Source organism: Eschrichtius robustus, chromosome 3 (assembly GCF_028021215.1).
Source record: "Eschrichtius robustus isolate mEscRob2 chromosome 3, mEscRob2.pri, whole genome shotgun sequence".
Taxonomy (NCBI): domain Eukaryota; kingdom Metazoa; phylum Chordata; class Mammalia; order Artiodactyla; family Eschrichtiidae; genus Eschrichtius; species Eschrichtius robustus.
Window position 1 is genome coordinate 12,673,030 of NC_090826.1, and position 22,021 is coordinate 12,695,050.

At 56.2% G+C, this 22,021-nt stretch overlaps 1 protein-coding gene and 1 long non-coding RNA gene across 6 annotated transcripts in view; one reads left to right on the forward strand and one right to left on the reverse strand.

The window, feature by feature from the left end:
* EPHA2 (EPH receptor A2) overlaps positions 1 to 14,499 on the reverse strand; it is a 27,473-nt gene extending 12,974 nt beyond the window's left edge. For 2 of the 5 annotated variants that reach the window (XM_068538980.1, XM_068538977.1), the window contains exons 1-3: positions 14,374 to 14,499; positions 9,618 to 9,685; positions 7,197 to 7,866 (exon numbers count right to left, since the gene is read on the reverse strand). In XM_068538980.1, coding sequence (XP_068395081.1) covers positions 7,197 to 7,866; positions 9,618 to 9,685; positions 14,374 to 14,458 — 823 coding nt within the window. In that variant the 5' untranslated portion in view covers positions 14,459 to 14,499. Of the gene's footprint in view, positions 1 to 7,196; positions 7,867 to 9,617; positions 9,686 to 13,100; positions 13,254 to 14,373 lie in introns of those variants that run through there. The other 3 variants (XM_068538976.1, XM_068538978.1, XM_068538979.1) reach the window with 3 other exon arrangements.
* Positions 11,332 to 22,021, forward strand: part of LOC137761890 (uncharacterized) — a 22,700-nt gene continuing 12,010 nt past the window's right edge. The window contains exons 1-4 of the long non-coding RNA XR_011073461.1: positions 11,332 to 11,393; positions 14,067 to 14,687; positions 17,929 to 17,993; positions 18,151 to 18,237. This is a non-coding gene — a long non-coding RNA (uncharacterized lncRNA). The remainder of the gene's footprint in view (positions 11,394 to 14,066; positions 14,688 to 17,928; positions 17,994 to 18,150; positions 18,238 to 22,021) is intronic.

Here is a 22,021-nt window from a genome sequence, read left to right on the forward strand (position 1 = left end):
TATGTGGCAGCCTGGATGGGAGGGGAGTTTGGGGGAGAATGGATACATGTATACGTATGGCTGAGTCGCTTTGCTGTGCACCTGAAACTATCACAACACTGTTAATCGGCTATACTCCAATAGAAAATAAAAAGGTAAAATAAATAAATAAATAAAGGGGTGGGCAAAGGGCTCAGGGGGTAGAGACAACCTTGGCTAGAGGTTTGTGGAGTCATAGAGGAGCTATTTCAGCTGGGGTTTAGAGGCCGAGTAGGAGTTCAGCAGGGCAGAAATACTGGGAGGAGGAGTTGGGGTGAGAAAGAGCAAGACTAACACAGGAAGTATGAGTGCCTTTGTGATCGGAAATCAGGAGAGCGGCAGGCAATAAAGCTGAGCCATCTCCAGGGACCAGATTGAGGAAGGCCTTTAATGCCAGGTCAAGGACTTTAGCCTGGGGGCAGTGAGAGCCACTGAAGGTTTGATGTAGAGAATAATGGCACAGTCAGATCTACGCTATCACGAAAAACTTGTGGACAGTCTCCCTCCTTTAGTCCTCTATGCGAGAAGAGGTGGGGAGTCAAGGGACAGGACTCAAAGGACACCCAGTTCCTAAGGTCTTGGATAGTGACTTCCCGTTAATGACTGCTTGCTGGAGGCCCCAGGGGGACCATCCCAGAAGTCTCTCTCACCTCCTCTGCCTGTCCTGCCACTTCAGAATGTCAGCACAGGCCCTGAAAGAGCTCAGGCACATGCTGCAGGGAAGGGGGCTTGTCCAGGACAGAAGGGACCTGGGACCCGACTCCTGCTCTGTGCAGAGCCTGGAGCCCCAGTTACAAACAGCGACCACTGATTCAGCAGCTGCTGTGTGCAGTTCCTGGGCCACGCACTTGACATTCATTTAGTCCTCACAATAAGTCTGTTATACTAGGCACTGTTATCATTCATTCCACTTTGGAGGTGAGGAAACGGATGCTCAGAGAGGCAGAAGAACTTGGCCAAGGTCAACAAGCTCCTAAGACACGAACCCAAAACCTAAACCCAGGATGCCTGACCTCGAACCTCCCCCCTTTCTCACAAACATTTCAGTTTGGAGCAAAGAGAAATCAATGTTCTGAAACAAGCCCGAAGAGAGAGGAGAGGAGGTCTGACCCGCTTCAACAGCCAGAAAATCCCAAGACTAATTTCAGAGCAGCTGGGGGGCGGGGCGAGGGGCTGTGCCACCTCTTAACATACGTCTTCTCATACTGGGCACATTTATGTCCTATGGGGAGAAAAGACTAGAATCAAGCCCGGGGGGTGGGTGGAGGTTTGTTGGGGCCGCCAACGTGGCCTCCTTCAAGGCCCAAAGGTCTTTCAAGTCTCCTATTGTATTTAAGAAATCCATGTGTATTTTGCATTCCTCCTCATAACTTACCTGTTACAATACAAAAATAGCTCTCTCCTCCCCCAAATCTTCCAGTAAAAATGAGACTTCAGAAAGCTGGGCTATGTTTATCCTGGGATCTCAATTCCCCCAAATGCCCTGACTTGTCCGCCCAAGGGGCTTACACTCTGGGTAAGTGCTGGCTCCAGGTGGTCCAGGCCCCACTGAGTAGGGGTGCTCAGGGGCCCCTAGAACACGATCACATCTTCCCCGCTCAGGCTCTCAGGCTCAGGAGGGACCACGAGCCCCCACAAGGTTTTAGCCACCTGCAAAACCCACAATGTCCCCACTCCCCACCACGTGGTTGCTCCCCAGCCTCCAGCCCTATGCCAAGAGGCGGAAGTGGGGGAAGAGGCGGGTTCCATTCTTTGGTCCCAGAGCCCGGGGGTGGCCCGCCTGCTGCCGGCAGGAAAGAGGGAATTTGGAGAGATTTCCGCTGCGGATGTGCCAGATATTACAGTGGAGAGGCAGCACCAACAAGGCATGTACTTGCCTGACGAGAATGTGGTGCCCCCTCCTCCAACCACAGAATTTCAAGGGGCCTTCCCAGGGCCCTGCCAGAGTGTGCCCGTGCTCAGGGGCCCCAGAGATCATGTGTCTGACACCAGCAGGCCCCTGTGTCTTCCTGACTTAGCCTGGTTGGATTTCCTGGCATGCTGGGCAGGCAAGTAGGGCCAGGGGTCACACTTTTGGTGTTCACACATTCTCAAACATACTCACATACACAAAATACCCATGGTCCCTTCGCCAACCAGCAAACTCCTATGCATCCTTCAATACCCAGCTTGAGCTCTTCTACGCAGCCCTCCCAGACTGCCCAATTTCTGGTCCCCTTCTAACCATTAAGGCATCTATTACTCAATCTTATGTTTACCAAATAGAAATTGAGCGTTTCCTACGTGTCTGGCACAGTGCTGGGTGCTGGGAGACCATGGCAAGATAAACACTGTTTCTGCTCCAGGGGAATTCACAGCCTGGCTTTCATGCTTCATTGGAAATGATTTCTGCACATATTAGGATCCTCTATGAGACTGGCAGCTCGTGGGGAGCAAGAATTATCTGTGTCCCGTGCCCCAGCACAGGGTCTGGCATGCAGTAGGTGCTCAGCTAGTGTTTGCTGACTGGATGGATGAATGAATATGTGAGTAAAGACAAAACCCACGTGCTCATTAAACACGAGCTCTAGGGCCACAGAAATGAGCGGCGTTTCAGTCCCCAGGGAGACCCTGCGGGGACGGTGCACCGGGACACCACCTGCCTGGCACCGGAGGCTGACTCTGACACACTTGTGGAGAACTCCTCTGACCCCGGTCGCCTGGCAGGGCCGGGCCACTCCGAGCAGGGGAACTGGGGCATGGTGGCTGCACCCAGGGCTGCACCCCAGCTTTTCCAGTTCCCGATGCCCGCCCCTCAGGTGGCAGCATGGGGTGTGACTCAGGGACATACACCCTCTGGCATGACGCAAATCCAGCCCCTGGCAGAGCCCCTCCCCCAAGGCCCAACAACCTCCCGGGCTGGTGGTGGAGAGGTCACAGGGTCAAGAGGTCGCAGTGACAATTCCCTGCAGCCAGTCACCTCCCCAAGCCATACCCAGCTGACGACCACGTGCACCCCCTCAGCCCAAGGATGCGAAGCCTGGACTTTGTCTGGTGCCCTGACGGGCAGCAAAAGGTGACCCCGTAAGTTACTGACCCTGCAAATGAGGGGAACTGATAACTCCAGACCCCGGCAGCTTCTCAGTCCCCAGCAGGCCCTGTTGCCCCCACGGAAGCAGTTGTCCCAGTGGCCCAGTTGCTGCTAGCACCTTGCCCTTTTCCCACACACCCTGGGGAATTATCTTTGTGCGCATTCCTCAACCAAGCTGTGATAAGCACAGCCTCTGCTTCCCCGCTGTCTCCCTACCACCAGCCTTTTATCTTCTGTTTGCTTTCCCTGCCTCCTTCCTTCCGTTCTGGGGACTCACTCACCTCAGTGAGGGAGGGAGGGGTCGCCCCATGGAGCTGCCAGCGTCTGAATTTGCCCCCAGTGTGAGCTGAGGGCAGGGTGAGCAGGGCACAGAGGTGGGAGCTGCCACCCCCAACCCCCCATTCAGGCCAGAGGAAACTCCACAGAAATAAGGCCCGGTGGCACTCCCCAGGGAGGGGACAAGCCCAAGAGTCACAGCTCACAGAGTTCCCTGCCTGGGGATCAGCCCTGTCCCGACTGCCAACAGCCCCTGCCATGGCTCAGGGACACCCTGCCTAAGGACCACCTCAACCAGCTCCTCCCCTTCAACTCTGGACCCTGGGAGAGGCCTGGGCCACTCAGGATGCCAGCACTAGGACCCGGCTCCTTGCACACACAGTGAGGTCACCCAGTCTGCAGCTTGCCAGAGCAACCCAGATTCTCAAAAGGAACCACGGCAGAAAGTCACAGGAGGTAGGCTCTGATCGCTAAGTCAGCAAGGCTCCAACCTACCCATTCTACAGGTGGGGAGAATGAGGCCCAGAGGGGACTCACCAAGGTCACACAGCTTGTGGGTAGAAAGATATATGCCAGGGGCACTTGGGGACAGCTCTCCCCATGCCAGGCCCCAGCTCTTTTGGTCACTGTTTCCTCTTTCTGGGCCTCAGTTTCCTCATCTGTAAAATGAGGATAAAGTCCTCAGGTTCTCTGGGTTGTTTGTGAAGACAGAAGGAAACCTTGCTTGGGAAATGCTCAGCGTGGGATGAGGTGTCCATGAACTGGGGGAGACAGAGAAGCTGCAGGAGCGAGGGGCTGAGCCCCTGGAGGGAGCAGGAGCCTCCAAGGAGGGAATTCCTGACCCTGCAGCCCCACCTCCAGCTCTGGCCTCCCAGCTGCTGGGCTGAGCCTCTGGCCAAAGCCGCTGGCCACCTGCTCACCTGGCCGGCAGTCCCCACGGCTGAGGCGCTAGCCGGGGCCCCACCAGCTCAGCTGCCGATGCCAGCACAGGAAGCAGAGACAAACAGGGAGACAAAGCCGCCCCGGGGGAGAGATGACGGTCAGCCTGAGTGACTCCACTGTCCCCTAGGCAGGCCTGGGGAGGGAGGGCGGGGTGGGGGGGGCGGAGCTGGAGGGAAGCTGGCTCATTCCTGACATAGCTCACAAGAGCTCTCTGGGCAGCGTGCCCACCTGTCTGCACAGCACCTGGGAGGTGCCTCTCTTCCGTTGTCCATTTAACCCTTTCTTGAGCTGCGAGCTTCCTGGGGAAAGAACTCTCAGGAGAAACAAACACTGGGAATAACCTGGACCAGGTGCTGGGTGACCTTGGCCTGACCAGCGCGCTCTCTGGGCTTGGTTTGTCATCAATAAAAGCCACAATGGGAGAATCTGGGTCCATGGCCCCGTGGAGGGTGAGGCGGGGGGGGGGGGGGGCAGACCCTGAATCTCTCTCCATTTCTCCCTTAACATGCTGAGTAAGAGCCCCTCAACCACCTCACACCCTGCGCCAGGACCCACCATCCCGGGCCTGCCCTGAGAGTCTGTCCCAGGGCCAGGAGCTGAGTCAGGGATTCCAAAGGAACTGGTCATTTCCCGCCCCGTTTCCTGACCCATCCTCCAGCTTGGACGCTGCTGCATCGCCTAGATTCAATCCTGATGCAACTAAATCTTAGCTGTGTGACTCCAGGCAAGTCTCTTCACCTCTCTGAGCCTCAGTTTCCTGTCTGTTAAGTGGGACTGATAACAGTCCCTGCCTCTCACGAAAGGTGGTGCAGATTCAGCAGGAACAGCCAGATAAAGCGCTTGCCGAGCTCGTGCCTGCCCTGGAAGAGCACTTTTCTTTTCTTTTCTTTCTTTTTTTTTTTTTTTGAAGAGCACTTTTCTACGGGAATTACTGTTATTATCTCCACTGGCATCCCAGTCAGGTGTGCTGGGGAAGGTCTGGAGAGATAAAGAGTAGCCAGGCTGGGGGTTCCCAACCACACAGAGGGTCCCTAAACCACGCTGAAGGGAATTTTGGGAGAGGGATCCTAAGGAGGAAAAACCAAGGCAACAGGTGGCCGGCAGTGGAGAGGGTCTCACAAGCAAAGTCAAAGATTTCGCTCCTGGAAACCGTCCTCCCTACCCTGGGGTGGCTCAACTCTTCACAAACAAAGCCTGCGAGGCCCTGACCCCCCACTTCCTGGGGAGGGAAGCCTGCCCCCCTTCCTGGAGAGAGACACCCCTCCCCAACCTCAACTGTCCACTTATCTCTGCAGGGCCTGAATCACCAGCCTGTGGAAAGTTTTCAGCTGCCCCTCACCCCCCATCCCTGCATTCTTGTGTGAGGATGTCATGTGGGAGGAGTCTGCTCAACCCACTGGGCTCCCTCGCAACCCCCCCAGTCATTGTCTGAAACTGGGAGTGTGCACTTGAGGTCCCCTAAAGCAGGGGCCGCCCGAAGAGCAGAGGAGAGCTGGGAGGACAACAGGGTGGTGGGAAGGGCCAGAACAGAGACTGCACCACAGGCACAGAAAGGCTCTGAGGGGACGTCTCATTCAGGGGTTTGCAGACTGTGTTAAGCAGGGTTCTGAGGATTTGTTTTAAGAGGCAAGTGGAGCCCGTGAGAAAGGGCTTCAGGCTCCTCCAACACCTGAAACCCTTTCATGGGTTGCAGGATCCATGGCTAAAAACCAAGTATACAGTCTGCTAGTATAGTTGAACTTCTTGTCTTACGGACAAGAAGCCTGAGGCCAGAGATGAAGAGAGATTTACTGAAGGTCACTCAGTCGGTATGTATAGCTATAGGGCCTAACCCCCCAATTTCTCAACACCCTGCTTATCGCAGCAAAGAAGCTCCCAGAGAGAGGGGATGAGCTGGCTTTCCAAAGGTCAGCCTACATTTCACAAATGCCCTGCCCCACAGCCATTTCCAGAAAAAGTCACCCATTGAAAAACTCCACGTTGCTCTAGAGCTTTCCGCTGTCACAGGTCCTGGCCGGGCCAAGCCACAGGCTCCCAGTGTGAGCTCACTAATGCCCAGGCCCTGTTCCCAGAGAGAGTCTGATTTAATTGGCCCCCTCTCTGGGCTCAGTCTGTCATCAGTAGAAGCCCCAATGGGAGGATCTGAGGCTATGGCCCTGGGGAGGGTCAGGTAGGGAGGGCAGATCCTGAGTATCCCCTCCACGAAGGCATTTTTCAAAAAGCTCCCCAGGTGACTGTCATGTGCAGCCAGGGGATGCGAATTCTGGGTTCAATTCACTCACCTCCATGTACAAAAGAGGAGCCTGAGACCCAGAGAGGTTAAGTGACTTGCTTAAAGTCACACAGGGAGTTAACAGAGATGGTACTAGCTCCTGGGACTGTGCTATGTGCCCACAGTGCTGGTATATAATAGATACTCAAGATATACTTGTGGGATGAATCAAAAATAACAAAAAAAAACGCTTATGTGTCAGACACTGACCTAAGAACTTTACAAGTATTAAGTCATTTGATTATCATAACAACCCTACAAGATGGGCACTATGTTCATCTCCATTTTACAGATGAGGAAACCCGGGCACAGAGAGGTTAAGGAACTGGCTTAAAGTCACACAGCTAAATGTAGACCTGGGATTTGAACCCAGGTATTCTTTCCGAGAGTCTTCACTCGTAACCTCCATACTGTTTCTCAATGTATTCCTTCTCGGTGAATGAGTGAATCCAATCATAAGGCCAGGAAGCCTCCGAGATTTTCACTAACAGAACCACTCCATGTCTGAGCAGGGACAACCTTACCAAGATCCCCACATCCCAGAGCTGAGACCAGATCCCGGACCACAGCCTCCACCCCAGTACCCCCTTTCTCTGCCACCCCAGCACCATCACTCACCCTGGCAGGCGTCCTCCACCTTCTCGTAGCCTGCTTGGCACAGGCACTCGCCGATGGGCACCAGCCATTCGCCATCCACTGCACAGTGCATGCGGGGCTCTTCACCCCCGGGCGGCACTACAGCATGGTCCACGCAGGTGCCAGCCACGGTGGCCAGGGAGGGCGCGTCGGAGCCCGCGATGGTCTCGGGGAAGTGGGCCAGGCCTTGCAGCTTCTCGGGACACTTCTTGTAGTAGACGCGGACAGAGAGCAGCGCCACGCAGGCACCAATGTCCTGAAAGGCCAGGTAGAAGCCCTTGCGGCTGAGCGGCCCCACGGAGCGTTCCTCCACGTTCAGCTTCACGTGGCGTGCTTCAAAGTCGCTGCTGACCGTGATCTCGTCGGGCGCGATAGTGTCAATCTTGGTGAACTGGCGCTTCTGGAAGTTGGTGCCATAGTCCACGTCAGACTCGGCGTAGTAGAGGTTGAAGGTTTCCTTGCAGGAGCTGGCGCCCCCAGGGAAGCTATTGCAGTCACGCACGGTGAACTTGAGCTCGATGAAGATGCGCTCGGCCTCACCGCGGTATACCCAGTTGGTGCGGAGCCAGTTGTCCTGGTCGCCGGCCACCACGTTGCACACGGAGTACATGTAGATGGGCATGTCGTCCATGATGTTCTGCATGAGGTCCCACTGCACAGGGCCGACAGGTTAGTGTGGGCAGGTGCCTGGGGGAAACTGAGGCCCAAAGGCATTGCCCAGGTGGCAGAGCTGGGCATCAGGAGGCTGCTCTATGGCTCCTGCTGTCCTCATTCTACAGGGAAGGAAACTGAGGCCCAGGGAGGGGCTTCAAGTCACCATCACACACTACAAGTGGCTGAGCTGGATCTGACCCCCTGGTGTCCCTGACCCCAGTGTTGCAGTGATGAACCCGTATATTAGACAGTGAGCTGAGGGTGGAGGCTGGGGGTCCCATGTGACCTCAGGCAGATCACTTAAATGCTCTGAGCCTCGAAGTCCCCATTGTACAATGGGGGCAAGAACTACCTCACAGAACTGCTGTGAAGATAAATGACAGAATGTCTATCGAATGCTGAGCACATTGCCTGGCGTGGGTGACAGTCATACAAGGCAGCGGGTATCATTATCATTATTATCCCTATTATTATTATCATTATAATTCACTGTGTAGATGTGTGTGAGTGGCGGGGAAGAGGTTAAGTCAGAAACAATGGATGATCCCCCATCACTCCTCAGAACATTGCTCAGCCTCCTCCAGGAAGACTTCCCAGGTTGGGCCAAGATTGGGGCAAGTGCTTCCCCCTGGCTCCCACAGTCTCTGTTATCTTAGCACCTAAGTGGTGACAACTACACCTGGCTCCCACACGAGATTCTGAGCTCCTTAGGGCAGAGACTGCATCTAGTTCATTTCTGTATCCCCAGGGCCTACCTGAAATGGAGTAGGTACTCAGGAAAGTATTTGTTGAATGAATGAGCAAATGAATGAAAAAACCAGAAGGGGCCAAGGAAAAAGACCTGGGCTGCATTGTGTCACACGGGCCTCAGATGCCCTTGGGCCTCAGTTTCCCACTCTATATAATGACTGGGTTGCATTAGGTGATCTGTGTTCTCTCCCAGCTGAACATTCCAGGATCCTGGAAATCCACTAGAGTTAAACTCCAGGCCTCCTCGGAGCTAAGGTGACCAGGGACTAGTGCCTGACTCCGCAGATCTGGCCAGCAATAGAAACTGTCCCCAGCTATCCCCCTGGAGACACCGCTCTCCCCAGCTAAGGCCCCAGAACAAATTCAACAAGGGGAAAACTGAGGCCCAGAGAGCAGCAGTATCCTCCCCAAGGCCACACAGTAGGCACAGGCAAAGCCAGGGGGAGGACCCTGGGGTCTTGCCCACCAGTCCAGGTCACAGCAGGGCAGGGCAGAGGGAGGGGGAGGGAATGAACTTGGGTGGGAAGGAGGCAAAACAAACTCAACCCCGAGCAGGAAAGGGAAACAACAGCTGGAGGAGCAGGGAGAGGGCCCAGCAGGAAGGAACCTGATCTGGTTTCCCGGGGCTGTGGGGACCTGGGAGCCCACATTCCCTGTCTCTTCCTCACCCCTCACTTCCTGGGCTGGGACCTCAAAGGCAGGGGGAGCCTTTAACCCCTTCCCACCCTAGAGGGGAATGAAGGGAGCGAGAGGGGATCCCTCTTGACCATCAGCCATCTGGGGCATCCAAGGGTCCTGCTCTGCTAGGGCCTTCAGCTGTCTCCCCAGCTCTTTCCACCTCTCGGGCCCCTTCCCCACCTTCCAACCCCAGCCTGCCCAGTTGGTGTGAGAAGCAGGAACCTGAGTTTGAACCCTGGCTGAGCTGTTTGATCTGGGCCAGGCCCCATCCTCCCTGGGTCTCAGCTTCCTCATGCCCACACCCGCACCCTGAAGGCTTACCCCTTTGCCATATGGGTGCGTGAGCCAGCCGAGTTCCCCTTTAGCTGCAGCAAAGTCCAACAGGACGACTGGAAGAGATGAGAGAGGGCACTGGGTGAGCTTGGGGGTATCTTCAGGGGTCAGGTCATGGTGGAAAAGGTGAGAGTCCCCCAGGAATCCCAAGAAGCCTTGAAGGCTTCCTCAGCCCTCAGAGAGAGACCCCACCACACAGGGTCACCACGTCCAAGAGACCCGTCTCTCCAGAAACAGGGAAGCAGAGCTCCAGGCAAGGGATGGGACCTAGTCAAAGTCACAGAGCAGGTTGGGTGAGGCCTCACGTCTCCCAGCCCACGCCGCCCCCTCAGCAGCCCCCAGCTGGGCAGAGCAGAACAGAGCTCGGCCCAGCAGGGGAACAACAGCTGGGTAGAGAGCTGGGGTGAGCAGGGCTATTAAGTGACACCACGCTGCCCCATCTGCTTCCTGAAATGGGGCCTCTCCGCAGCACTTCACATGCACGTGGGCCTTGGAGGCACTCTGGTCCGCTCCTGCCACGTCCCCTCCACACACACACAGCACAAAACACCCTCAGCCCCACCCAGGCCACGTAGCACATGCCTATGCAGCACACGTATGTACACACATGTCTCACGGCCCTCCAAGAGGAGAGAGCTGTTCACAGGTGGGAACAGCTCCAGGGAGGGGAGCAGGATTGGTGGGGGGTGTCTGGAAACCCATCTTCCCACCACAGAAGCCACAGAGCTGGCAGGATAAAGCCCTGAACCCACAGGGGCCTTTAGGAGGGACCCAAAGATACACACAGCTGGCGAGGTCCCCTCCCCGGGAAAATCGCTCCCGCTGCCCCCGTCCCTCACACCCTGGCCACTGCCCTGCCAGGGGTGCTAGGGGACCGGGGATGGAAACCCTTAAAGGGGACTTCCAGGCCCAGAGGAACCAGGGGCCAGGACCACACTATCCCCAGAGAGGCATCTGGAGCCTGAGGGAAGGACACATTACCAGGGGCTTCCCTGGATCCAGCCCTCCCCTTGGACACCTCCCACTGGTCCACCCCGGGTTCTGCCAGGCTCAGGGGCTACAGCCAAGACCCAAGACCCAAGACCCCATTATGGCCCCCTCCTCCATTTCCAAGTAAGGTCCAGGTAGCTGCCAATAGAAGCTACCCTCCCTGGAGGATAACGAGATTGGAGAAGCTGAGGCATGGACCCTACACAAGGTCCCTGGATTCCGAGAGTAAAGCCCTAAGGTGGAGGGGGGAAGGGACCAAGCGCTTACTTCCTTTGGACTCTGGAGCATGAGGAATACGGCCTCAAGAAGGTGCATCCCTCAAGGCCTAGGCCTGGAAGAATGACTCTAAGGGTGGAATCCCGGGCAGGCAGAGATGGGCCCGATTTAGAGAGATGGGGAGGGGAGGGGGAGAGGGGCCTGAGTAGAGTCTGAGAAACCCTTTCCTGAGGACAGACTGCCCTGCTCCCCTGGGCTGAAGGCCCCCAGGCCTGGGGATGAAGCACTGCCACCTGACCGCTGCTGACCCGGGCCAAGTCTCTCTAGGAAGGGCCTCACAGCCCAGACAGGGAGAGGAAATCCGATGTGGCACCGGCCCCAAGGCTGAGGGGACAGGGGAGGGTGGCTGGGGGGTGGGTAGGGGCAGGGATTTGTTCGGACATGCCCAAGGCTCAGGCTTGGAAAACTCACTAACCCCACTAGCAAATGGAATGTTCTGGCTACACAGGAAGGAATCTGGGGGCTCCTGGCTCCAGCTGGGTATGTAGGCGGACAAAGGTGAGTGTTCCTCAAGGTCCTGCACATCCCCCTTCCTTAGGGGGGTGGGAAGCTGCAGTCTGCGCCCCTGGGGAAGGGGGCTCATGGCTCCTAGGCTCTGAAGGGTTAACCTGGCACGGAGGGACCCCCACCACCCCTGCCAGAGCTCGTTGCCCTTCCAGACCCAGGCCTGGCTCTAGAAATATCACAGGGCTCATCGGAGAAGAAAAGAAGCCTTCACACAGGAAGGAGCCCCCTCCCAGGGAAATTCCCTAGAACCGATCACCAGGAACAGGCGCCCAGCCCGGGTCCCTCCACCCTGACGCACGGGTGCGGCTTCCAGGGTCTGAGGCTCCTGCTCCCCTGGAAGGGGCGGGGGCCAACAGCCCCTCGGCTGGCCCCAAAGGCTTCACTGAGAAGCCTGGGCTAAGCAGGGCTCATCCAGGAGCCCCCCGTCCCTCCTCCCACCCCCAGGAAAACCTCCTTCTCAGTCTGAAGTTCCATCATAAATGTCATCCTTCTGGGTCCATATTATTTTAGGGCTCTTTACTCAAAGGCAGTGCGACCACCCACTCCCCTAGTGTCACCTCCCTGCTCCCCCCATCCCTACTGAACCAAGACCAGCTAATTCCTAAAGAAGCAGGGAGGCAGGGGGCTGGGGGGCGGGGAGGGGGAAGAATGAAGAAGAAAAAGGGAAGGGGACAGAGGGCACATTGGGCTCTTACGGAATCAAGAAACCAAGGACTTTCCAGGCCTCCTGAGTACTCTCCAGCCCACCTCCCAGCTGCACCTCAAGTCAGCAAGCCCTGCACCCCTGCCCAGCTATTCTCACTTCTCAGAAAAACACACCACACAACCGGGTGCGGCGGCCCTGGGCTCTGGCAGCCCAAGAAGCCAGACGCTCAGACCTAACCCTCCCTATACAGAGGGCCCCACTGAGGGAGGGCTTGGGCCTCCCTGTTTCCCCATTTGTAAAAGGAGGACAGATTCAGTGGCTGTTGAGAATTTAACAGGCTCCATCTGGGTCTCCCAAGGCAGCCTGGCTCCTCCACTCACGGGGAAGGAGAAGGGAAGCGAAGAGCAGCCTGGGTGAAGGGTTGAAGGGACTTGCGTCTCTGCACCCCACAACCCAGCCCCAGGCAGATCCAGCACATCCAGCCAGAATCCCGGCAGCTGGGCCATCATTCCCCCCCCCCCCCCACTACAGGCACACCTCCTTAGGGAGTCCTTCACAGGGACTCTTGAAGCCTAAGGAAGAATGTTCCCCTGTCCTTTTCCTCCCCCGTTCCATGGGGGGGCACTAGTCATCTAGGCTGGGGAGGGCTCGGCAGAGGGGCACAAGGACAAGCCTGCAGCACAACAATCGCCCAGTAGCATCCCTCCTGCCTAATCCCCCCGCCCGCCACGGGCAGCCTTCAAGAAAGGCCTGTAGTGAATCCAGCTGTCTCTCCCCTTCTCTCCAACCGCAATCCCCCAGGAAGGGGGAGGACGAAAAGCTGGGGAGGGGGGCGGGTATTGAGGATCACAGAAATCCCTGCCGCCCACTCCTCCAGCACATTGGGACTAGAAACCCTGAGTGATTCAGGGACGGCGACAAGATGCCACCCCCACCTCCACCCTCCAAGAGTTCCAGCTCTGGCCTCTTTTCCTCCCAACTTGGAACAGCAAAACCTCCAACCCCAGTTTGGGAGGCGGAAAAGGAAGGCAAGGCTCAAGGAAACTTCTCACCGGGCCAGGGCTTCCTCCGCACTTCCCCCTGGTGGAGCCTGCGGAAACCTCCCTCGGCACCGGAGAGCGGGCAAAACTCGTTCTCAGTCGGAAACTGAAACCGGCCTCGGCTGGGTGGACAGGAAGGTCCTCGGCCAAGGGCAAGAGCCCCCATCCTCTCCGCGACCCCAGCTGAGGGGCAACGTCCCCACCCACCACCCGCCCCGCCCACCACCCGCCCCGCCCAGGGCAAAGTCCGCGGCCCCTCGCCCAGCGCGGCAGCGGGAGCGCCGGGGCGGGGGTGGGTGATGCAGTCCCCCACCCCCGGGTGCCCGGACTCCCTGGTGGCCCTGGGGTGACGGCTCCACACCTTGGGAGGCCGCGCCCCCACCTGCCGCATTTCCTCGTTCTTAGTCACCCCTTGCTCAGAACGCTTGACTTTGGGACTTCCTGTCCGCGCTCGCGGCCCCGAGCCTGCCCCCCGAGCCTGGGAGTGCGGGGAGGGAAGGAGGGAAGGCTGTGCGTGGACAGATTGGCCCGAAACTCCCCGCAAGCTCTCCTCCCCGACTGGAGGCATAAGGGGGCGTGGAGAAAATCTCAGGGAGCTGGGGCTTCTGCAGGGGTCTGTCTCCTCGCCTGTCGAAGAGACCCCTCCCCAAAATGAGGGGCCTCCACAGAAACGTCTTCTCCACAAAATCGGGGCAAGCAGGTTAGCGAATTCACCGTGAAGCTGAGCCGGTGGAAAGGCCCCCAGGTAGCCCATTCTCCCAGGGACCCCGAGCCCCCACCGGGACGCGTTCCTGAAACCGCCACCCTGGCTGCAACCGTGTGGCCGCCCTGAGACCCCCTTTTCTTTCTTTCTTTCTTTTTTAAAATTTTTATTGGAGTATATTTGCTTTACAATGTTGTGTTAGTTTCTGCTGTACAGCAAAGTGAATCGGTTATAGGTTCATATATCCCCTCTTTTTTACATTTCCTTCCATTTAGGTCACCACAGAGCATTGAGTAGAGTTCCGGGTCCCCTTCTCTGCGGCCTCTGAACCCCGCGCGCCCGGGCCCCAACCTCTTAGTCCCCGGAGCCCCTATAACCTCCGGTGGGGGGGGGGGTTCCCAGATTCGTCCCGATCGCAGCCAGCAAGTCCTCCCGACCTCAGCACTCCGGGACTGGGCGGCGCCAGGTCAGTTTCCAAAGTTGCGCGCGTCCAGGAGCGCCTGGCTCCGGGAGGAGCGGGGGTCCGGGGGTCCGGCCGCCGCGGCTGGGTCGGGCCGGGTGGCCGCCGGCGCGCACACTCACCTTCCTTGCCCTGCGCTGCGGCAGCCGCGGCCAGCAGGCAGCCCCACAGGAGGGCGAGGCAGGCGCGGGGTGCCAGACGCTCCATGCCGCGCTCCTCGCTCTCAGCCCGATTCTCCGTGCCCGGCTCCCGCACGCCCGCGCGCAGGCCTCGATGTCCGTCTCCCTGCTGCCGCCTGCGCGTAACTTCTGCCCCGAGTGCTTAATGGAAGTTGAGTGAGAACCGGCTCCTGTTCATTCATGCCCCGCGCTGACGTCAACGAAGCCACGCCCTCAGGAATGTCTTTAAAGGGGCCGGGCTGGCACCCGGCGAGAAGGTAAGGGAAGTCCCGAGGGGTTTGGAGGGGCTCTTTGGGCCCGCTGGACTCGCTGGCGCCCCCCAGGTCCTTCCAAGTTTGAGCGCCTCCAAGCGCCAGTGCAACCAGGGCTAGTCCTCGAGGATCTCTGAGCCGGGAATCCTCGGCCCAGACGTGGGGATGGTTTTGCGCTGAGCCATCCCCCACTCTCACCCTTTGCACTCTGGGACCGAGCTCAACGTTGGCCCGAAGGCTTGAACTGAAATGGCCTGGAGGGTCAAGAAGCAGTTGCCTGCTTAGCAGCTTGCCTGGAAAGAGAGCTCCAAAATAGACCCAGATGCCCCTCTTCCTGGGATTTCTAAACTGTGCACCAAACCATTGGAGGTCAGGGAGAGCTTCTCTGCTCAGGGGCCTCTAAGAATACAGTAATCTGAGAGCAACCTCGTCTAAAAACGAGTCAGACATGCATGATCTCCTTTAATGCTCATCTGGGAGGTAGATGTCATTATCCCCATTTTACAGACGAGTAAACTGAGGCTCCAACAGCTTAAACAATATGCCCAAAGTTTGCACAGCTCAAGGTAGTAGAGCCAGGATTTGAATCTGGGTAGTCTCTGCTTTAACCACTGCCCATATTGGGAAAGGGTGGGCAAGAGCCTGCTGGGTAGAGCACCCCTATGCCCCAACCCTGGCATGGTAGAATCAGTTGGTGTCTGCTTTGACACTTTGGAGGACAGGACACCTGCTTCCCACCTGCCCCTTCAAGGGGCCTCTCCCCAACAGTTCCTCAGACATGAGCTCATCTCCCCTCCTGACAGAAGTGGCTGGTGCTAGTGAAACAAACAGGAAATGTCCTCTCTCCTGCCTGCCTGGCCACCCACGGTTGCCTGTTGCCCAATCGCCATTTGGCCAGTCCAGTCCAGGAGGAGCAGCTGTAGCAAGCCTGGCTTCCTGGGAGGCTACAACCCCCTCTGCCCACCTCGTTCTCTTTCACCCCATCCTCTTCTTGACTCTCCTGGACCTGCTCACCAGACAGCCACACTGAGTTACTCTGGTACCCAGGTCCTCCCTGCCAGATGTGGACATCTTGGCCCCTCGGCCTTGGCGCCAGCCCTCTCCCTTGGGTCCAGACATCTCCCTTGGAAGGGGGTGGGAGGGTTAATTACAGGTGTTGGGGTAGTATAATTAAAGCCTTTGACCAAGATGATGGGAGGAGAGCCTTGGTCTTCTGAGAGTGTGTGAGTGTGCGAGTGTCCATGAGATTGAGTGCGTGGACATGTGTGTGTGTGAGCATGTGTGGACATGAGAGGATTTGCGTGTGACTGTGAGTGTGCCATACTTGGCAGTGGTCAAGACTGTAGGCTGTGGAGTCAGCCTATGAGTTTTTGGACATTTCACTTCTTGGAGGCTCAGTTTGCTCATCTGGAAGATGTGTAAACCTACTTCAGAGGGTTACTGTGAAGATCAAATACGATCATGCATGTTAACTGCAGAAGCCAGGATGACGGAACGTGCTTGTTAAATCTCAGCTGTTATTATGGTCACACGTGGTGCAGCCAGAGGAAGCAGCATCTGTAGCGGGTGGGGCGGGCGGTGTGCACAGGGCGCTGCGCATGGCCGGTGAGGGGTGTGTGTGTGTGTGTGTGTGTGTGTGTGTGTGTGTGTGTGTAACATGGTATGGATAAGTGTTTTGCATTTTGTATTGGACCCTCTGGGCTATGGACATTGTGTGGTGAGCGTAATATTTCCTGTATGTTGTATGTAAGACTCTGTACATGTGTGTTACATACCACTGCAGGCTCTGAATGTTGGACGCGTCACTAGAAGATGTGGTCCAAGAGGGCAGGGATGTTTGTGGAAAAGAGACAGCGTCCGATAACATAGTGGGTATTCAGCAAACCTTTGCTGAATGTATGAACTGATGAGTGAATGAAGGTGTTGGCAAGTTCGACATCGTGTGAAAGTCGTTGTGTGGCATGTGTGGGTTTGCATGTGTGGGTTTCCATGTGTGGTCCCACAAAGTCGAACCCACATGCTGGGGTGCAGGCAGGCCCTGTTGGCTGTGGGCTGAGTGCCTGGAGGATGTGCCTACCTGTGTGCTGAGAGCCCAGAGCTAAGTGTGGCTCATCTATGACACGGGACATGAGCAGAGGCGTGTGGGAAGGGTGGTATGTGAGATGGCAGCAGGGCGTGGAGTGGGGGCAGCTCCTTGGTCTTTAGTCACTCACCTGGTGACAACGCCCTTCCCTCTCTTCCTGTCTCACCCTGAGTCCTTCCCACTCTGGGTGACTGGATGCTGAGGAGGAAAGTTCTTCGGTGAGTCGGTGAGTCTTATAAAGCGCATGGAAAAGTGGTATTTATAGTGATATAATAAACCCTAATGGAGATGGAATTACCCCATAAAGGCCCCAAAGAGCCCTCGGGGCCTGAGAGCCACTGCAGCAAGTAAGCCTTCCCATACAGGCAGGTGGAGCCTGAGTGTGTGTGTGTGTGTGTGTGTGTGTGTGGTTGCACGGGCCTCGCCTCCTAATCCCCACCTCCAGCCCACCAGCCTGCTCAGGTGCCCACCCTTTGCTAGGACTTGGCTAGGGGCTGGTGGCAACCAGACGACAAAGATAAACATTGAAATAATAGTTTCACCCATGAGGTGAGCGCTGTTACTGTGCCCTTTTGCAGAGGATCAGACTTGCTTGTAAAAGCTGGAAAACAACTAGCGTTCTAGCCCAGGCAGCCTGAATGCAGCACACCCCCTCACAGGTACCTCTTTCCACTGCCTCTCAAAACACTGAATTCCACAGAACCCAAAGAGCCGCCCCAGCCCAGATGCCTGGAATCATAATGCTGGAGTCTTCAAGGCCAGTCCAATGAGTACCTCTGCAGTGAAGGCCCCAGGGATCAGGCCCTCCCTTGAGCTTCTGGACCCCCTGTACCACATGCCCTCCAGGACCCTGGCCTCAGCCAGCTCAACTCTTTCTTGTCTTCGGAGCCTCTGAACTGTCTCTCAACTAGACTGTAAGCTCCCCAAGGCAAGGAACGAATCCAACACCCCTTTGCAATCCTGGCATCAGCTAGAACAGTGCCCCGTACAAGGAGTCACTCAAGAGGTGCTCACATTTGATGGTGACCCTCTAAATCAGTTCTCTCCATTCTTTCAATTCATTTTCTTGAAGGCCTACTATGTGCCAAGCCACTTTTACCTATGCAAACTCATCTAATCCTCCCAGAAGCCCCAGAAGGATTAATATTGTCCCCATTTTTGCAGGTGAAGAAAGTGAGACTCAGAGAGAACTTGCTTGCCTAGAGTCATACAGCCAGGACATGGCAGAGGTAAAACTAAAAAGTTAAGTGTGTTTCAGTCCAGAGCCCAGTCTAGCTGTGTTTCTTTGAACACACCATGTGTTTTCATGCCTGCATCCCATTGTCCAAGCTATACCCTCTCCCTGGATGCCCTTTCCACCTTGGCAACTCCTATTCCTTCTTCAAGGCTTACCTTGGAGCAACACAGAAGAGACACTGGAGCCCCCAAATGGAGGCGAGCGCCTGGCCTACAGCGTGTGCCAAGACAGATCTGGTGGGTGAATGAATGAATGAATGAATGAGTGATGGGTCCAGCAGACCTGGACTCTGCCATTTAACCAACTGTGTGGCTTTGGGCAAGCTTTATAATCTCAACTGCCACATCTGTAAAATGGGCATGATAATAATGGTTTCCACCCTCCAGGACTGCTGCTGGGATTAAACGAGATTATACGTTAAACCCTTAGGGTAGTGTCTGGCATAGGGTGAGTGAGCGTTACATTTTAGCTACTGTTACCTTTATAATCAAAAGTCACTTGGAAAAGCCAGCTGGGCACTCCCAGGCAAATAAATCGTCTCACCCTGGAACAGACCTCAGCTCTCACACTGGGTTATAATTACTTCCTCACCTTCCCTCCCCTTTAAGCAGGGGGCTCCTTGAGGGATAGAAGCCCAGTTTTATTCCATCCTGCCATGCCCCATGGAGACTGGCATACAGTAGGTGCTCAGTAAATGTACCTAGTACCACGCAGGTACTAGGACTCCATCTTTTTCAAAGGAACCCACTCCCCAGTTGCAACCGCAAAGCGGGACTTGAAGTTCAGCTTTTCAGGCGAGGTTTTTGGGGTGAACTTGCCTGAGCAGAAGTGTTACTGAGCTCCCCTTCGCCAGTGAGATGGTCAGGGAAGGGGAACTTAAATGTGGGCTCCCTCATTTGGACGGGGGCAGTGTGGGAGGAAGCCCTCCCATAATTGTGGGGCTTCCCCCATCCCCAGAGTTGGGTCAGAGGCTGTGCCGCTTCCTTTGGGACTTGCTCAAGCTTCCTGAGATCCTTTGAAGTGGGTTCCCTGCAAATCCTGCCTGTGGGGCCTGGATAAGGGGCAGAGCCTCCGGGTGGGGTGGGGCCTCAGTTGGGAGGAGTGGCGGGAGTGAGGTGTGTCCCTGATCAGTGTCGCTTGGGCGCCCATCTTCTGCCTGCTTCGCACCTGGATTCAGAGCCCCCTTCCTCCTGCTCTTGGCTCCCGGACGACACCCCTCATTCCTCTTGGCCTCCTTTTCCCCATCTGGCCACATCCTCTTTCCCTTCCAAACTCAGCTTAGGCACCCCCCCCACCCCAGAAGCCTTCTCTGATCCCCGGACCACTGGTCTTTCTCCCTTCTCTGAGTGCCAGTCCTTAACCAGGTGTTTTAAAAAATCAAAGTAGGGACTTGGGTTAAGACTCCACACTCCCAATGCAGGGGGCCCGGGGGCCCAGGGTTCGATCCCTGGTCAGGCAACTAGATCCCGCGTGCTGCAACTAAGACCCGGTGCAGCCAAATAAATAAATAAATATTAAGAAAAATAAACTATTAAAAAATCTAAGTAAAAGCAGAGCCCATTTGTTGAGCCCCGATTATGTGCCAGGCCCTGATCTAAGAGCTTTGCAGCACCACCTCATATATACACAAAAGCACTCTGAGAAGCAGGGATTCTACCCCCATTCATTCTACAGAGAACACTGAGTTTCAGAGAAGTCAGAGTCACTTGCTCAAGGTCAGGAGCCTGAGGGGGCAAAAGTATCTCCAAAGCCCTTGCTGGGACCACCCGCCCTCCCCTGACCGAGTCATAGCATGGCCACTGAAATGGAGTCTTAGGAGATCAAGTCCAATCTCTGTATTTTACAAAGGAGGAAACTGAGGCCACAGGGGGGAAAGAACTTGCTGGAGGTCACAGAGACTGCGTGAAGACTACAGCCCTGGTCTTCTGACTCATAGCTCAGTGTAAACACCTTCTCACTAATCACTTCTCTCTCTTTTTTGGGGAGGGGACGGGGCATGAGGCATGTGGGATCTTAGTTCCCCAACCAGGGATGGAATCCGTGTCCCCTGCAGTGGAAGCGCGGAGTCCTAACCACTGGACCACCAGGGAAGTCCCACTAATCACTCCTCTTGACCTTCAAAGGCTATCAGCTGCAGGGAAGGTGCCTCATCAAGACCTTTGGCATAAGTGAATTTGGATACAGGAATAGGGCAGCCCTGCCTCAGGGCTTTTGCACCTACTTCTCCCTCTGCCTGGACCACTCTCTCTCCCCACTCAGTTTTCAGGGCTGGCTCCCTCACCTCCTTTAGCTGACCACTCTATTTAAAATAAAAGAGCAACACCGGCCCCACCCCTGGACTCCCTACTTACTTCCCTTACTTGCTGTTTTTCTCCATCTCACTCACCACCCACTGCCATGCTCTACATATTATTGTTTATTTGACTATTGTCTGTCTCCCTCCCCCACCCCACCTCCATTAGTGTGTCAGCTCCCAGAGGGCCGGGCTGCTGCCTGCCTTCTTCATGGTGTACCTGCCCCAGCAGTCTGGCCTGGAGCTTTGTGGAATGAAGGAGCCCACAGTGCGGTAGCTTCACAGCACAGTGTGATCTGGGCTAGCTATTTCTGTTCTCTTTCCCTCACTTTCCTCGTGGGTACCTTGGGGGGAAACAGTGGCTCCCCCACTTAGAGAGGTATGAAGATGGCCCAGGCTACCATCTGGTGCTCAGACACACCCAGAGGCCCAGGACGCATTCCAGAGACGAGGACAAATGGGACTAATGGGGGGCTCCTGCTACTGCAGAAGGTGGGGTGGGTGACCAGGGGCCCCAGTGGATTTACCTGAGTTCCAGGATCCTCTGCTGTGGCCCTGGGGTGCTCAGACCTGCCAGGTGCTGTTCCTACATTATCTTATTTCATCCTCACAACAGCTCCTGTGAGCGGCATGTTCCCCATTTCACAGACAAGGAAATTGAGGCTTAGACAGATGAAGTGACCTGCTCAAGTCACAAAGGCAGGATCCGAATCCAAGCCCGTCGGGCTCCGTGGCCCCCAGTGCTAACCAAGGGTCTGGAGGTCACTCCTGTCCTTTCTCCACCCTGGTCTGCTCCCTGCTCTGTGTTCTGAGGGTCCCCCTGCCAGCCGGAGTCCCCTGTGCCGATGTGGTGAGGAGGATCTGGCCGTGGCTGGCAAGGGGCTGAGGGTACACTTCTGGCTTCCCACGGCCACCATCTCCTGTGAGAAGCATCACCTCTCGAGCCTCTGTTTTCTCCTTGGTCAACTGGGGATAAAAATAATACAATACCCACCTTGTGGGGGAGCCGTGAAAGTGTAAACAACTCTCTCGGCACAGTGCCTGGCACATGGCAAGTCCTCCGCAAATGTCAGCAGTGATCATTTTTACTGCTGACACTGTATTTGGGGGCCCAGGTGCACAGTACCTGCCAGGCACCACCCCCCTGCCTGAGTCCTGTCTGTTTGGCCTCAGGCCTGGTGGAGACTCAGAGGAGGAAGGGAGGAAGGGTAGGAAAGCTGCTTTGTTTGCTTTCTGAAAACCTCCAAGTCTGACCCCAAGCCCCTTTCCGCCCTGACACCACTGACAAGCACACAAGGCTTCATTCACCGGGAACCCTGCCCTAGGTCCCCTTCCCACCATGCCCTGGATAAACCCAGCAGGACCCTACTAGCCCCTGAGGGAAGGGCAGGGACCCCACACTCCAGGCCTCTATTCTCATGCCCATCACCAGGCCTGTGCGCTCACATGTCTACACACACACTGAGAAGTACTGTGAACACAGCCATGGCCCCAATACTGCATATGTCTGAACACACACACACACACACACACACACACACACACACACACGTGTCCAGGCATGCAGGTCTAGGGGACTCGGTAGGGACAACCTTGGGGCAAGACAGGAGCTCCTAACCCACCCCACCCTTGCCCCTGCTTCCTGTCCTGTCTCCCTCCATCTGTCTAGCCGTCTCCATCAACCAGTCCCAGCAGGGCCTTGGTCACTCCTCAGCTATCCTCCCCAT